Here is a 17,016-nt window from a genome sequence, read left to right as displayed (position 1 = left end):
CAACATAGTTCCAATCATTAATAATACTGTCTTACATACTGAAATTTTGCTTAAAATTAGATCTTGCACATTTAAATGTATTTATCACAAAAAGGTAAGTCAGGTGATGTATTAACTAACTTGATTATGGCACTCACCTTCTACTATTATATAAGAGAATCACATCATACATTTACAATATTGTTTTCCAATTATATTTCAATAAAACTGGGAAAAACAAACATACAAAAAATATCAATCTGGAATGAAAGAGAAAAAAATCCTAAAAGGGTGCTGGAATATGGCTTAGTGACAAAGCACTTGCCTTGCAATCCTCAGTACCGCAAAAGAAAAATCCTGAAAAGGTATATTTAATTCTCCTTGAGTCTCATAAAACAGACCACAGCTGGTCAGTCTTAAACCCAAGACCAATGAGTCCTCACTAGCACTCTTTTAACACACCACAAGAACCCTACTGTGAAGACTGAAAATTCTAAGCACAGGAACCTTGAACACTGAACCAGTGCCTCCTACGGGGAGATATGCTTGTAAATTTATGTTAATAGAGAATGTATACTTCTTTAAAATCTCCAAACTATTGTCATTGTCCAAACTGCAGGGTTGATCAGAATTTCTCTTCTCTTGGCAATTGTGTGCCACTTCAACCTGAAATAATGAAAATAAAAACCAAATGAGCATCAGTGTAGATACAGTTCTTTTTCAAATACATCTAGATCAAATTAACTTTGGTCCTAACTTTGAAGACAAATTGACATAAAACACTATAATATTTTTTAATGGCTTGAATATGTACTCAGAAAATAAATGCTTTGTATTATCTTAGAGGCTAGATTTAAGATACTAACCAAATTTATTTTGCATACTTCCATTTACTTAGCACTTCTGAGGAATGAGATTAGTTCATATGAAGTTGACTTTCCAAATAAGTAAACTTTATTCAACCCTTTAGCCTAATGATTTGTTTCTGGTTTGGGGTTTTCTGTTGTTGTTTTGTTCTGGGTTTTTTGGTGATGTTTTTGTTTTGTTTTGTTTTGTTTTGTTGTTACTGTTGTTGAGACATGGGCTCCCTGTAGCCCAGATGGCCTGAAACTCATTATGTACACCAGGCTGGCCTTCATCTCATAGAGATCCACCTGCCTCTGCCTCCTGAATGCTGGGATTTAAGTCATGTACCACCATGCCCAGCATAACCTAATAAGCTTTATGAAAACTTTTTTGAAAATATTACATGCAGCCTTGAACTATTGAATCAAGGACACAACATAACTGATCATTATCCTAATGAATTAATGGTGTCAACATAAACTTAAATGTGACATCTCATGATACATTGTAGTGCTGCTGAGACCCACAGAACTACCCACCTGTCTCAAAATACTTATAACTCTCTGTACTCTCTGGTATATGTTAGTCATTGCCACAAGCAGCTTCTCTGATCCTAAATCACTACCTTATTTGGAGAATTCTAAAAGATATTAGGCAAGCACAATCCTAAGTGCTGAACACACAGCATCATATCTAATCCTCACAGCACTCTAGACATCTATGGTGTTCTCTGCATTCAATAGATTAGAAAAATAAAGCTCAAAAATGTTTTAATAATATGGTCAAACTGGCAAACGCAAATGACGAAACAATCACAGGAATCCAAGGCTATAGTTTGGCTCTTCTATCACCTTCCCTCTTGCAGCATGTGTTTTGATTTGTCTCTGTCATATGTTCTATTCACTGTCATCATTTGTGACAGTTAAGATTAAAATTTATTGCATACTTCATTTATCAAGTTGGTATGCATCATTTGATCCTAACACATTTCTAAAATAAAGAAGCAGAAAGATCAGAAGCATAAATATACACCTCTAAACATCTAGGGATTGTCATCTGGGTGTGGTGGTGCATGCTGGTAGTCTTAGCACTAGTGAGGTACAAGTGGGAGGAGTTCCAGGCCAGCCTGAGATACATTGTAGTAGGAGGCCTCCAAAGACAGCGCGGACCCAGAGCCCTGGGGTTAACGAGAATTCACTTCACTTCTTGGTCTGCAAATAGCCCGCCAAAAGGAGCCCACACCTCCGTACCCTGCTAGCGAGCCCAGTGACCGCTGACAGACTGCATGGTGTGGACCAATCAGAAAATGACACGCTGACTAAAGGAACCTGGGGGTGGAGAAAAGGGAAATATAAGGCCTGCCCCCTCCTGCATTAAATGAGCCTGCAGCACCTCGCCTAGGGCTTGCTTCTACCCAACTCCCAGTGTCTGTGTGTTGACTCCGTGCCTCTTGCCCCCCCTAATCGGCAGGGGGCCTGATCCAGGTCAGGGTCTTCACAGCTGGCCCGAGGAGAACCCACAACAATACATAGCAAGTTTGAAGCCAGCCTGGGCTATATAGTGAGACCCTGTGTCAAAGAACCATAAAAAGTGGGGGGGGCACCCAAGGGTTGCTAAAATTGAGTTGAATCTGAAGAATATAATTTAGAACTGCTTACTAGACACTCCATCAAGAAAATGTACACAGCCATTGCTTCATGTTTCCTGGAGATATGGATATGAGTAAATTCACGTGAAGGAATGGTAAGGGGTCATGAGGTGAAAGGAGAATTGAAAGACATGTTAAGATGATGGAATTTGGAGCTGGAGAGATTGCTCAGGGGTTAAGGACACTTGCTGTTCTTGCAGAGAACCCAAGTTGGGTTCTCAGCACCTATATGGCAGCTAGCAACTGTCTGTAACTCCAAGTTCCGGGGAACCTGATGTCCTCTTCTGGTCTCCACGGTCTTTGTATGCACATGGTGCACTTACTTACATATAGGCAAAATATTCATATACATAAAATAAAAATAAATAATTTTAAAATATGATGGGATTTATGCATCTTCAGTGGGTTTTAAAAGAGAACACATGAAATTGGGAGGGAAAAGTGATGGGGATAAGGGAGGATTGAAGGGGGGGATTGAGGAGTAGATTTGATCAAAACACATTATATGCATATATGAAATTCTCCAGCAACACAAAAAATAAAAGATGATGGAATTTGGCTTTTGCCTTGTTTCTTTCTTGCAACTAGAAACTATATTTATACAACATGATAAGCAGGCTACTCACTAGCCTGCTGGAATTATAATTTTAAAAACTTCAAGAACTACTGTAAGCCACAGATAGTTCAAAAAGTTTCACTTTTTGATATTATTTCATGTTAGACCAACTTTATGATGTGTATCCTATTATCCCATGTTAATAAATTAGGATTCTGAGATAAAGATATTTCACTGAAATCTAGACTACCAATAAGTGATGTACTGGTATTATAAGCCAGGTAGTCTGGTTACAATTTGTACTACTGTGCAATAGCATCCTGTCTCTTGGAAGTATGTTCTTGGTGCCACTTACTATCAAAGACACACAGGAATATGTAGGTTCCTATAGCTGTGATGAGGCTACTGTGCAGATACCAGCATGTTACAGAATACTGAGAAGGAAAAAATCTTTTACATACATATACAAGGATACATACAAGACCCTCAGAATGTGGGAAACTGTGAATACCACTGAACTCTCTATGTACTATAATAGTTCCATATGCGTGCATGCATGATATAATGTAATTTATAAATTAAACATGGTAAGAGATTAACAATTTAATCAAATTCTCTCACTCCCTCCCTCTCTCACTTCTTGTTTCCTCTGAAATTTTCCATTTAATGTTTTCAGATCACCATTGACCATAGGTAACTAAGACTATGGAAAGTGAAACAAGGGATTAGGAGAAGTACCATATATCAAAAAATAAACACAGGGTTGGAGAGATGGCCCAGAGGTTAAGTGCACCAGCCTCTCTTACAGAGGACCTTGGTTCAGTTCCCAGCACCCAGATGGCAGCTAACTGCCTGTAACTCCAGTTCTAAGGAATCCAATGCCCTCTTCTGACCTCTATGGGCATTACATGCACCTGGTGCACTTCCATATTTGCAGACAAAACACTCATGCACATAAAAATAAATAAATCAAAATAATTTTAAAAGAAATAAATAGATGTGTTTCCTGAGTCTAGAATCAGCCTCTACACAATCCATGATAATTGGAAATCCATCCATGCTTTGTACTTGCAGGGCTATACTCATTCATGAAAGAAAGTACCGTCTATTTAGGTGTATGGCAGTGGGGAGCACGAAGAGGAACTAGAACTTATGTGCAATGTCCTGCAGAAATGATTCGGAACTTGAGCCAGGACTTGAAAGTCTGCTCACATACCTGGGGCTATGCCAGTACTGCAATTAGACACAATGCACCAGAAGATTTTTCTTTAGTGTGAAATAGGATCAGTGTAGTGAATGAAAAACACAGCTGAAACCACCCCCCCAATCAATTCTGCAACTAAAGCAATATAGCCAACATTGAAATAATCAATGACACTTACTTTCAGGTTGCTCTGAGATGATCTCCAAGACTTCTTGACTGCTAGAGAAATGTGAAAGAAGAATTTCAATTCAAAATTAAAGTGAGAACTTTTAATGACAACATATGCATGTTTATTAGAGAGTTACTGTTTCAACATGTTTATGTTAGTATTTTTAAATCACACTATAGAAAATAGTGATTGATTAGATAGCTACACAACTCCAACTTCTTATGGAGCATGATTTTCTTATGTACTAACTGATTTTCTCACTCACCAAACATTTACTCACTTGACAAAATGAAAAGAACCTTGGTGTTAAGTGTTCAGAATAATTTTCATATTCAGTATACATTCTGTCACACAAACATTCAATCATATTATAGCTCACTGACTAACTGGATCAAAGTCTTTTAAATCTATGTCTACATGTATGGGTGCAGGGAGAACATGGGGGGGGGCTGTCAGGGAAGACCAATATGAAAAAAACAAGTTACAGGACTGGTGAGATGACTCATCAGGTAAAGGTGCTTGCTGCTGAGTCTGATGACCTGAGCTTGTGTAGCCCAAAAATTACTCATTCCTCTGAAAAGCCAGCCAGGGGCAAGACTAGGAGCACCCTGGGAAGGGGGGTGGAGCTGCCTCCATTTGGAGAGTGAGCAGATGGAGAGTTAGGAGGAGGCCATATTAGAACTCAGGGAGTAAAGTGTGTGCAGTCAGGAGCTGGGACCCAGAGGCAAGTGGCTAAGTACTAAAAGCTGGCAGTAACTGTGGACGAATGGGAAAGAGCTGGCCTGCATGGCCCTGCAGGAACTCTGAACTCTGTGGGGTGAATCAGCATGCATGGACTCAAGATGAGGCACTCAAACAGTGGGTGCAGTACCTGAAAGCTGATGGAAACTACGGGTAGACTTGAATGGCACATGGGTTATGAGAAGCCATTTCTTTGTAAGTCACCCCCTTCCAAATGTCATATAAAATATGCAAAATTCAAATAAGATGTTTTAGGTCAGTTTGTTAGCCTTGGGGCCTCAGAAGGTGCAGGTATAAGTCTCCCAAGAAGGTAGGGAAAAGGAAAAATTTAGTGAAATGATTGGCGTAGAACGGCTGGATAGAGAAACCACAGGCATCCAAGAAAAACATGGGGATGTGGGCCTCGGAAAGCATCACGGTTCCAGAAGCATCTAGTGAGCAGATCGAAAGGTAGCTGGGTTCAGACTCCCAAATCCACCCAATGGGCACTGCAAGGAGTCCTTTGAGGTAATGTGACCCATCCAGGAGAAGCTGGCAGGAACCCAGACAGAGAGTGGCCAAACCCCATATGTTTAAGGGGGCTAGCTATGCTTACATTTGTTATACAATGTATCATGAAATATGTAGTTAGAATGATGCAGGCCATGCAGACATGGACAGACTCAAAGGGGAAAATCCCTGGGCCACAGCTGTGCTGTAAATGTGGGCAAATAGCTCAGTTGCTAAAAAATGGAGTCTGCCACTACATGGATCTGAAAACTCCTTAAAGATTATAGAGAACTTGGAAAAAAATCTTACAAGCAAAAGAGGAAAACAGAGAGGGGGCATAGCCACTACTTTGCATAATAAAAGAGTTGCCCAAGGCAGAGGCTGCTGAAAAGGCTAAGGAGTAACTCTTAGCCTCAGAGCTTGGGAGAGAGAGAAGACAGAAGTTTTTAACTTGTGTAAGGTTAGGGTACCAGGAGTCCAAGGACCCAGGGAAAAAGACAGATAGTAGTAAAAAAAACAAAACAAAACAAAAAAACAACTTAGAAATAAAAGCAGCTAGAGCTGCCCCTCAGATTCAACCTTTGATACAAAAGGAGAAAAAAGTTAGCAAGACTATAGATAGGATAAAATATTCCACACTGGAGCTGTTGAAACTAGGAAAGACTTACAAATAAGCAAAGAGCCCCTTGCCACATGGCTCGTGAGGGTATGGGACATGGGAGCAAATAATGTCAGTCTAAGTACTTCAGAAGCTTCACAACTGAGTTATATAACCACCCATTCATCCTTGGGACATAGGCTGTTCAACCTAGGCCAGTGCAGGGGGGGAGGAGTCCCTAATAGGATGGCTGGTGCAAGGCATTAAAGATACATGGTCATCACCAATGGAAAGGCCCATGATTAACAGAGGCTGGGAGACTATAAAGGAGGGAAGGACAGACATTACTGAGAGAACTAGGTATGAGAAAATCAATATATGATGCCCAGTTCACTGGGCCAGATAAGACTGTGTTCACTAGAAATATAAAAAAAAAAACTTAATTCAACTGGGACATCAAGAATGGGATAGAGCTTTAATGGTTTTGCTAGGTCATTTGATGGGACAGAATCTCTGTAAAGTGAGGGAGGCTTTAGCAGATCTAAGTGACTCAGACCAGCATGTAAAATGTGTTTGTAGAATAACAGAACACCCTACAAGAGATATAAAAAAGACCAGACAGAAGAAATGATCTGTTTGGATTACTTGAAGACAAATGTGACAAGATTTATGTCGAGCCCAAATTCCCAAAGAAAAAACTGATAGAAAACCAAATTCAGTACTAAGGAGTTTCTGAAAGTCTTTAAAACAGAAGAACAGTTTACAAAAGACACTCAGAGGATAAAAACTGTCCCAGGGGTGGGTAACAATCCCCAAAGATTAAATATGGTGCATTTCTCTACTGATAAAGGCTATGCTGGGGTGGAGGCAGTTTTTCCCACCAGGGACTCCCCTAGCAGCCAGGTATGGTCTATGGAGAGGCAGCAAATATGGCTACAGCCAAGAGGCAGACCCAGGGCCTGCCTGACTCAGGGGACCAACAGGTGCCTCAGGGACAAGAAAGACCCTCTGCCTCCTTAGCCCAATGCAGGGTCAGGCAACTTGAGCCAGTACCTGTAAATGTATCAAGGATAAGATACAAAGAGAATCCATGTAACAACCTCAGAATGTGGAGTGACTCCAAAAGGTAACTAAGGATAGTAAAGAACTAACAAAATTAATGCCTCTTACCCATGCTATGGTATCTAAGAGAGATATATGGAGAAGCAATTAATATGAATGGATAAAACCTTTCCATTCTGTGTTAGACCTTGTCTATGACTGATTTAATATATTATGTTAACCTCTGAGTGTTTTACAGATTTGAAACCCATTTGAAAGATACCTGAAGGAAAAAAATACAGCCATAGCTGTAAGATTCTTGGGAGTTTTATGGTTGGGTAAGATAAAAACAGAGGCTCCCAAAACTATACAACTATTTAAAAAAACTACAGTACCACGGTTGGATTTCCCCCCTATGAGCTGTTGGTCAGAGAGAGATCCTAGAGGATCTCAAATTCACCAAGGCTATTGCCACTATTGTCAGTTGTATACTAGAAATGTTGGTAAGGTCACATTGCTGAAGACACTGCATGACGTGAGCATGAGAGAAGAAGAGACAGAGCTGAAACTAAGCCAAAAACTTCATGCCACTGGATGGATGGCTTTCATAGTGCCAGAAGGTGCTATGCAGATGGTTAGGGAAGAAAGGATCCCCCATGATTCTGGTCAACAATGGAGCCCATGTGCTGCACACTATGAACATTCCAAGCAATGCCTGTTAGTGCAATAATGGCTGGACTAACATACATACAACTGACAAATTTCTAATTGGATAAGGCCCATGCCTAGGGGTGGAACACGCATCTGGTGCTGTAGAACAGGCCAACCCCCTGTGTCAGGGAAGGGTACAGGCCCCAGCAGGGAAGCTGTTGCAAGTATACTATTTAATGAATATGGTACACCTACTGGGATATCTTCTAGATATTTGTATTTACATCCGTGTATGTGTAGATGTGTCTACTTCCTTCCACTTGTCTTTATAGTAGGGGAAACACCACTGAGATAGATCAGCAGCCACATCTTGAAGATGAATGATTGGGAGGCCCAAGAGGTCACTATCTCACCATGATACAAAAGAGATCGCCCTGCATCTGTCAGAGCCCCCCCTCCCAAGGCTCAGGGAAATTCACCGAAGAGGTGGTGGAAAGTTTGTAAGAGCCAGAGGAAAGGGGTGGAGTCTAGCCCCAAAACTACTCATTCCTCAGAAGAGTTATCCTACAGAGAGTAAGTCAGGGGCAAGACGAGAAGGACACTGGGAAAAGGGGTGGAGCTGCCTCCACTTAGAGAGTGAGCAGATGGAGAGTTAGCAGGAGGTCATATTGGAACTCAGGAAACAAAGCATGTACACTGTTGGGAGCTGGGACCCAGAGGCAAGTGGCCGAGTGCTAAAAGCTGGCGGTAATTGTGGACTAGTGGGGGCAAGCCAGCCTGTACAGCCCTGCACAAACTCTGAACTCTGCAGGGCTAGTCAGCATGCACAGGCTCAAGATGAAGCACTCAAACCGTGGGCGTGGCACTCAAAAGATGATGGACATTATGGGTGGGCTTGAATAGCGCATGGGTTATGAGAAGCCATTTCTTTGTCAGTCACCCCCTCCCAAATGTCATATAAAATATGCAAAATTCAAATAGGATATCTTATGTCAGTTTGTTAGCCTTGGGGCCTCAGAGGGTGCAGGCACAAGTCTCCCAAGAAGGGAGGGAAAAGGAAAAATTTAGTGAAACAGCTTGATACCCAGAACCCATGTGTGTTGGAAGGAGTGAACCAGTCCCAGTAAGTTGTCCTCTGACCTTCATACATGGGCCTTGGCATGCATCCACACACATGCACAAACATACACAGAAATAAATGCAAAAATGACCAAATTATGTACCAAAATGCCATAATGAAACCTATTATTTTATTTGTTTATTCTTTGTTTGTTTTTGGTCTTTATGAAACAGGGTCTCCCTATAGACCCAGCCCGCCTGGCACTTGCTATGTAGACAAGGCTGAACTAGAGCTCACGGAGATCCCCCGCCTCTGCCTCCTTAGTGCTGGGACTAAAATTGTGTGCCACCACACCTGGCTGAAACTTATTATTTTATATGCTAACTGGAAAATTAACAAGAAAAAATTCCAAGTTTAATCTAGTAATATGCCATCCAACATTTATTTGGCACTTAGTACATAATGAGCTTGTTTTTACCCCTATAATCTATTTTCTTTTTTATGTCTCAAATCCACCTAAGAGACAGGGCACATCTTCTATCCCCATTTTACAGGTAAGGAAGAACTAAAGTTAACGTCTTCTTCAAGAAGTAGAGGTGGTATTTAAATTCATGCATGTTTCTAAATCACTATATAAAACAACATTGGCAAGGCATGGTAAATTTTTCATTAAAAAAAATCAAAATGCAAAATGTTAATCTTTAATTGCAAAAGGGAGGGAGGGACTGAGAATATACATCAATGATAATACCCCTTGCCTACTACATGTGAGACCCTAAAGTCAATTTCCAGCATTGCAAATTAAAAATGGTTTTCACAGAAAAGAGCAGAGCCAGATGCTCTTTAAAAGTCAAGGGCATGGTCAAGTCAAAAATATATTACTTTCCTAATAGAACAAAGGGTTAAAGAAGAAAATAATGAATATCTCAATTCTCACTGAAGAAGCCCCCTCATGCAACAGAGGGCCAGGAATACAAAAGGTCACAAACGGCCAAAGTGTAGAGACTAAGAGTCTGCAGAATGTTGCTCCTTTGACAGGACTCCTATATTAAACTACACCCACCCAGGGCTCAGGAACTATTGTGGAAGAGGGAGCAGAATGATTTCAAGAGCCAGGGGAGGCGGTACATGACCATATAGAAATAGAGTCCAACAAGCTCATATGAACCTACAGCAATGGTGTCAGCATGCACAGGACCCATGCAAACTCAAGCAGACAAAAATACAGCACAGAACAGGGGAAATGGACAGGTGACCCCAATCTTAGCTGAAGAAATATTGGCAACTGATTACTGCTGGGTGAGGAAGAGCCGATCTTCTTAAAGAGAGAGACTCTAAATAGGCTGACTAGACTCAGTAGATGAATATGCACTGAGGGATGTCTGGAGGCAGTCACTTGACACAACAGGCCTTAAGACAGATGATAGAATGTGTGAATTCCGGTGGAGGGGCTAGATGAGGGTGCCAATGGGGAAGGGGGTATAAAGATATTTAAGATTGATTGAGATACTCTGTATGAAATACACAAAAATTCATTTAAAAAGAATATATTACATTCCTAACACTCAAGGTTGTTGAAGCCTGCTACCCATACACGATACATGAATACTGTCTCTGCATGGAAGAAATATACCTTTTTCCTGACTCCTTGGCAAAAGTGAGTGTCATATGCCCTAAGCAACTAAATGTGCTGTCATATTCTGTAGATGGCATGCTTCACTTTCAATTATTAAGTAGCTACACATGTTATATAAGACCTTTATAGTCATATATATTAGGAATTAATATAAAATCATTTTCTCAATAAATCCTGGTGTTCCTTACTTTAAAGATAACCAAGTATACAAAGATCCGAGTATGTTTTTAAAAGATAAATTAACATATTAATTACTTACAAATATACTAAGAGATAGAAAACCTGTGTGTGTGTTTTCACAATGCATGTAACACATCTTTTTCTGAAAAGCAAGATAGAAATATTCATTCTTTCAACAATGTAAAGACATAAAATTGATGAGCACCTCTAAGATATGGTAAGCTCTGTGTTTGGCGATCCACAAACAGGAACTGTAGATAGTCCCTTTCCTTACAGAGTTTCTAGTCTAACAAGTGGGACAGAAAACAGGCAGTAGACTTAGGTTGCGAAGAAACAAGGACGTTTCTGGTTACATGGATGAACACTTAACTGAGCCGAGCCACAGGGGAAGAAGAGGAAGTGGCCTTGACACAGGGACTAGTGTGGGGGTAAAGGAGGTCTGTGTAAAGTCTACAAGGTAAGTATGTCAGGAGAGAAAGGGGACAGGAAGAGTATGATGATGGGAGCCAGGGAGAGTATTGTTAAGACTACCAGTGAGTTATCTTGGACTCTGAAGTGACAGTAAGGAAACAATGAAGATAAGAAGTGGATGCATAGGAGATATATTTAGGGGGCAAAATAAAGATGATGTAAAAGCAAGCAGAGACAACTAGGATCCTAAACTAGGGCAACTAGAGACACCATAATGCCAGTCAACAAGATGATAAAGAAAAGTTTTGCAGGGTTTGCAGGAGATGCATTCATGCAGGGTAAACTGAGTCAGTTTCCTATGGGAAATTCCATATTGTAAACACCAATCTGAAGTTTAGGTGAAAGATCTAGATCAGAAACAGAGATTTCAAAGCCCACCCACATCTTTTACTTCTCATTGGCACTGCCCTTCCATAATGCCCTTCTATACGCAAGTGAATTCAACAAATATCTTATTACCTCCTGCTAGTTGACAGTCACTGTGCTAGGTGGAGGATTCAGTTTAATGCAAACAAAAAACTAAACAAGCAAAAACAGAATAAAAAAATCAGTTTGACTCATGTTGATGAAAAATTAGTACACGCTTTCATTTGATCAAAAGCTTGGTTTAGCAAATAAAAGTTTTGAAAACTTATCTGAAACATATTACAACCCATATTACTCACAGATCAACAGGGTAATGTGCATAAGGTTCATGGCTTAAATAGTGATTTGGTTTCATTTACCAAGCCGTGATGGATAATGTAGAAAAAAATCACTTATCCAACCATGCTAGTTATCTGTTAAGGTGTCTTCTTCCTCATACATGAATTAGGTAGATAGTCTTAGGCTGAAGCAAATACAAACTACTAACAACAAATATTTGGATCGTGGATATTAGATCTTTAAAATGAAAGGCCAGATTAATTTCAATATGACTAATTCTTTTATCCTTTTATTGAGATCTATTTTTAATTGTGTATGTCTCTGTGAGTCTGTGTTTATGTGTGTGTCTGTCTTTTTGTATGTCTAGCTGTCTATGTGTGTATTTGTGTTTGTGTCTGTCTATATGTGTCTGTCTATGCCTATGTCTGTGTGTCTGTGCCTGTGTCTTTGTGTGTATATATATATGTGTGTATGTGTCTGTCTGTCTTCTGTATGTATGTCTGTCTGTGTGTGTATATTTGTTCGTGTTTCTGCTTGTATGTATGTGTGTGTATCTGTCTGTGTGTTTCTCTCTCTGTGTGCTGTGTGTGTGCTGTGTGTTTGTGTGTGCTGTGTGTGTGTGTGTGTGTGTGTGTGTGTGTACATGCCTTTGGGGACCAGAAGAGGCTACTTTGGAAGAGAGCACTGGGTTCCATGGAGCTAGAGTAACAGCACCACACAAAAAGAGAAAGGAAAAAAAAACATGCTGGGAGAAATGATTTGATGTTTCAAGGCAGCTGGTTTCTTTTAATTTAATTTTAATTTTATTTATGGGTCTGTACCAGTGTGAATGTGTGCCATATATGTGCAGGTACCCTCAGAGACCAGAAAAGGGTGTCATATCCCGCAGAGCTGGAGTTACATGAAGCTGTGTGCAAACTGAACTGGGGTCCTCTGAAGAGCAGGCAGTGCTCTTACTGCTGAGCCATCTCATCTCTCCAGCACCTCCTTTTCTTTTTTTAAGTGACTATTTTATGAAAGGTAAATGAGTTTAGAAGCATACTCTACTTTTTACATACTCACTGTCCAAGGCAAGTTCAATGTTGAGAGAGACTAATGAATGGTTAAGTATGAAAAAACATGTAAAGTTATTTACAGACAGAATTTATGAAAGAACCACTGCTGTTTTTAGATGCCAAACTGGTTCTTCATGTGGACAAACTCATAAAATGTATTGATGATAAGTAATATAATAAAGATGAGTACCTTTTGAAAAAAGTTTACATGCTTGAAAGAAAGAATATCCAATTCCCACTGCAGAAAGAAAGTGTAATGCCATTAAATAAGAACACCAGAAAGGAAAAAAATATGAAAAACTACAAAACAAATTTTTCTTGGAGTGAATAATGGCATGAGTGGGTCTTGGACAGCCTGTTCCCAAACCAAGGTGCTCTACTTCAGGAAGACTTGTTGCTAGGACTATTAAGAAAGCAGCTTTAACCAGAGAGAAGGGTTAGTCCAATTTATTAAGTAATTCTTATAGTTTGGAAATTTCCTTTACTTTTCTTCAAAACAACCCTTTAAGTAGGAAGGCATCTTTGTCCTTATTTTATAGACAAAAAATAACTGAAGCTACAAGAATTTAACTGCCTTGGATCACACAACCAAGGGAGCCAGACATCTAAGTGAAGCCTGCTTTCTGCTTAGAAATATTAACCTGTTCTACTTTTAGTTTTGTAACTGTTTGGTTTAATCTCTTTATTTTATTACTCTTTTTACTGTTTTCACTATCTTTGATATTTCCAGGATCTTCAGTATATTTTTAGTCACCATTATTCCTTTAAACCACTGTTTAGAGTGTCATTTTGAGTATATGTATGTATTTAAAAATTATGAACCATGTAACTTTCATTGCACTTTTAATCTGATCCATGCTGGAGACAAGTTGCATTTGATTTCATTACCCCTGGCCTCCTCTGATTTTCAAAGCAGTATCCTACACTAGCAAGTGAATAATTCAATTTCTATCAGAAAGACTGAATTCAGTCTCGTGTTCACCCCCTTCCACTAACAAACTACTCTCTCCCAGAAAACCACAAAACACCAGCTCCAGCAACCTGTGGGGGAATAATCCTATCTTATTTTCAGAGCACTTTAACTTCATTACAAGTATAATTGTTTTTCCCATAGAACTTAGAAAGGAATAGGATGTTACACAATTAGAATAGGCTTCAATGATTAAAACTAGAAAATGAACTCTGCGATAGGAAATTATTAAAACAATTATCATTTACCAGCATCTACTCAGAAAAGGAGATCCACCCTAATACAGCAGGCACTCATATATCAGCAGCATAGAAGAACCAAGTAAGAGCTTCCAGAGTAGTGATAAATACGTGTGAGTGTAACTCATGTATGTATATGTAAGTTCCACACTTTTTCTCCACCTGCTGAAGAAAAGGTGTGAGTCTGATGCTGGAAAAATGGTCCCACTCATTTCTCAGGCTAGAATATTCCATGTTGAGGTGTGCATCATCTTGCAAAATTCTGTGTACCTACTGTGTCTTATGAATTTACGTAATCTCATCCTGACTTCTGCTTTGTAATATCATTTAAACATGAGCAAAGATGCTAAAATTTTATATTAGCATTGAAAAAAGAATTCAGTAGATATAGCAAGAGGAACCTAAGGAACAATAGCAAGACAAAAATTAGTGACGATGAAAATAAGCTACTTACCATGTTTAGATGAAAAAAATGTTCTTGGTCTCATCAAATTTTCAGAAGTAGGTACCACAAACTGGATTGGTCTCTTATGTTTATCATCTTTCAGGTTCTTAAAACCAGCCTGTTGGTTCTCAAATATACTTCGAATATTTTCAAGCTTGAGTTGTACAGTCTGCATTTGAGCCTGTGGGTCACATATAAATTCTGTTATTTTCTAAAATGGGTCATAATAGTGACAATTAGATACTTCAAATTCAGTAAAAAAAAATTAATTTTGGGACTGGGGAGATGCCTTAGCCAGTAAAATGGCTGCTACAGAAACATGAAGTCCTGAGTTCAGATCCTCAGCAGCATGTAAAAGTCAGATGCTACAGCGATATCTGTAACCTCAGTCTGGGGAGCAGACAGAAGAATCCCTGGAGCTCACTGAGAAGCCAGCCCAGCTGAATCAGTGAGCACTCCAGGTTCACTGAGACCCTGTCTCAATAAGCAATGTGGAGAGTGACTGAGGAAGTCAGCAAAAGTCAACCATTGCCCTCCACCCACATACACATATCTGTATGCACGTGTGTGTGTACAAACCCACGCAAACATGAGGATACACTCCACAAAAAATAAATGTATAAATAAGTAAGCATCAAAGTATTATATCTTTGGACTGTATTGTTAGAATATTTTATTTTTAAAAATGCTCTTTGTGGTCTAGAGATGGCTTAAAAGCATGAGAACCTGACTTTGGATCCCCAGAACCCACATAAAAAGTAGGCATCAGTAATCCCAATACTGGGAGGGAGAGGACAAGAGGATCCCTAGGGCCTGCTGGCCAGCCAGTCTAGGAGAATCAGCAAGTTCCTGGAGCAGTGAGAGACCCTGTCTCAATAAACTACAGTGGAGAGGGATTAAGGAAGATAACCGGACACAGACTCTGGCCTCCACATGCATGTGCACATACATCCATATACACTCATACTCATATATATATAAACATACACCAAATACACACAATTAATTTTGAGTTTAAAATATAACAAGAACAAATTAGGGGGGGGGCAGAATTAGTGTATTCTCTTCATGTGGATATAAAACCAAAGTCTCAATATAAACAGTCTGAGGAAAACATATGTATCAGTCATGAAACTAGTCACAAGATTCTACAACAGTTTGGGACCTTTCTCTAAGAAGACAGAAGAAAATGTATGCGAAAGTTCATAGTACATTTAAAGAGTTTCAAGATAATACAGTCAACTGGGTGTGGTTGCAGTTGCACACACCTTTAAGCCCAAAACTTGGGGGGCAGAGGCAGGCAGATATCTATGAGTCAAGGTCAGCCTAGTATAGCTAGCAGGTTCCAGGGAAACTGGAGCTACAAAGAAACCATGTCTCACAAAAAAACAATAATAATAATAAATAATAATAATAATAATGTAGTCAGAGATCACAAAGGAAGTTAGTCTTATGTATGTAGCAAATATATGCCTTTAGATTCTTTGATACATGATGGACGTGCTACTAATAGCCCTCAATCCTCAGGACTATGTACATACAAACCATACAGAGGTACCTGAGAAGTAATACAACTCTTATACCATTATAATTACTGTTTCTATGTGTGTGTCTTTGAATAAAGTGCCTTTTACCTTGAGTTCAGGAGATAAGAGCACATCAAATTCATACTGCAGTGTTTCAGCATCATAACTTATGAAGGGCACAGCCACTTGAAGAAAATTTTCGATATCTTGAAGGGCTTTCTGAACATCTTCTTTAGATTGAAACTTATCTGCTTCCTGATTAGCCAGAAGATGTTCCCCTTCATCACAACACTGACGAGCCTGATTAAATTAAAAAAAAAAATCAAGAAAAACAAGGAAGCAAACATATGAATGAATAAAGGGGAAATGGGATTGCCATTAAGAAAGCTACCTCACTTCTTTTTATATTACATCTTATTTAGTGTCTGTGTGTGCACATCGGCATGCAAGCACACCCATGCCATGTGGAGGTAAGGAGTGAACTTGCAGGGTCTCCTTCCACAATGTGAGTCCCAGGAATGAAACTCAGGTCATCAGAATTGTCAGGAAGCGCCTTTACCCAGTGAGCCATCTCATGGACTGGAGCTAATTCACTTCTATTAATAACAATTACTTTCAGGGCGGTGGAAATGGCTGGATCAGTAAAGTGTTTTCCCTATAAGCGTGAAGACCTGAATTTCATCCCCAGAAACAACATTAAAAAGCTGATCACGGCCAGGTGTGGTAGTCCACAGCTTTAATCCCAGCATTTGGGAGACAGAAGCAAGTGGATCTCTGTGAGTTGAGGCCAGCCTGCTCTACATTCTGAGTTCTAGGCCATCCAGGGGTACATAATGAGATCCTATTTTGAAAAAAATAAAAAGGAAG

The 17,016-nt window shown here is 39.6% G+C and overlaps 1 protein-coding gene across 1 annotated transcript in view; it reads right to left on the bottom strand.

Annotated features, from left to right (window-relative positions):
- Window positions 1-17,016, bottom strand: part of Mcf2 (MCF.2 cell line derived transforming sequence) — a 118,337-nt gene that overhangs the window by 27,013 nt on the left and 74,308 nt on the right. Inside the window, exons 12-15 of the mRNA XM_029558015.1 lie at window positions 16,258-16,449; window positions 14,633-14,804; window positions 4,412-4,452; window positions 557-645 (exon numbers count right to left, since the gene is read on the bottom strand). Coding sequence (XP_029413875.1) covers window positions 557-645; window positions 4,412-4,452; window positions 14,633-14,804; window positions 16,258-16,449 — 494 coding nt within the window. The remainder of the gene's footprint in view (window positions 1-556; window positions 646-4,411; window positions 4,453-14,632; window positions 14,805-16,257; window positions 16,450-17,016) is intronic.

This window comes from Nannospalax galili, unplaced genomic scaffold (assembly GCF_000622305.1).
Source record: "Nannospalax galili isolate Female #2095 unplaced genomic scaffold, S.galili_v1.0 scaffold167, whole genome shotgun sequence".
Lineage (NCBI taxonomy): Eukaryota > Metazoa > Chordata > Mammalia > Rodentia > Spalacidae > Nannospalax > Nannospalax galili.
Note: the sequence above shows the minus strand (reverse complement) of the source record. Positions and strands in the feature narration are given on the sequence as shown.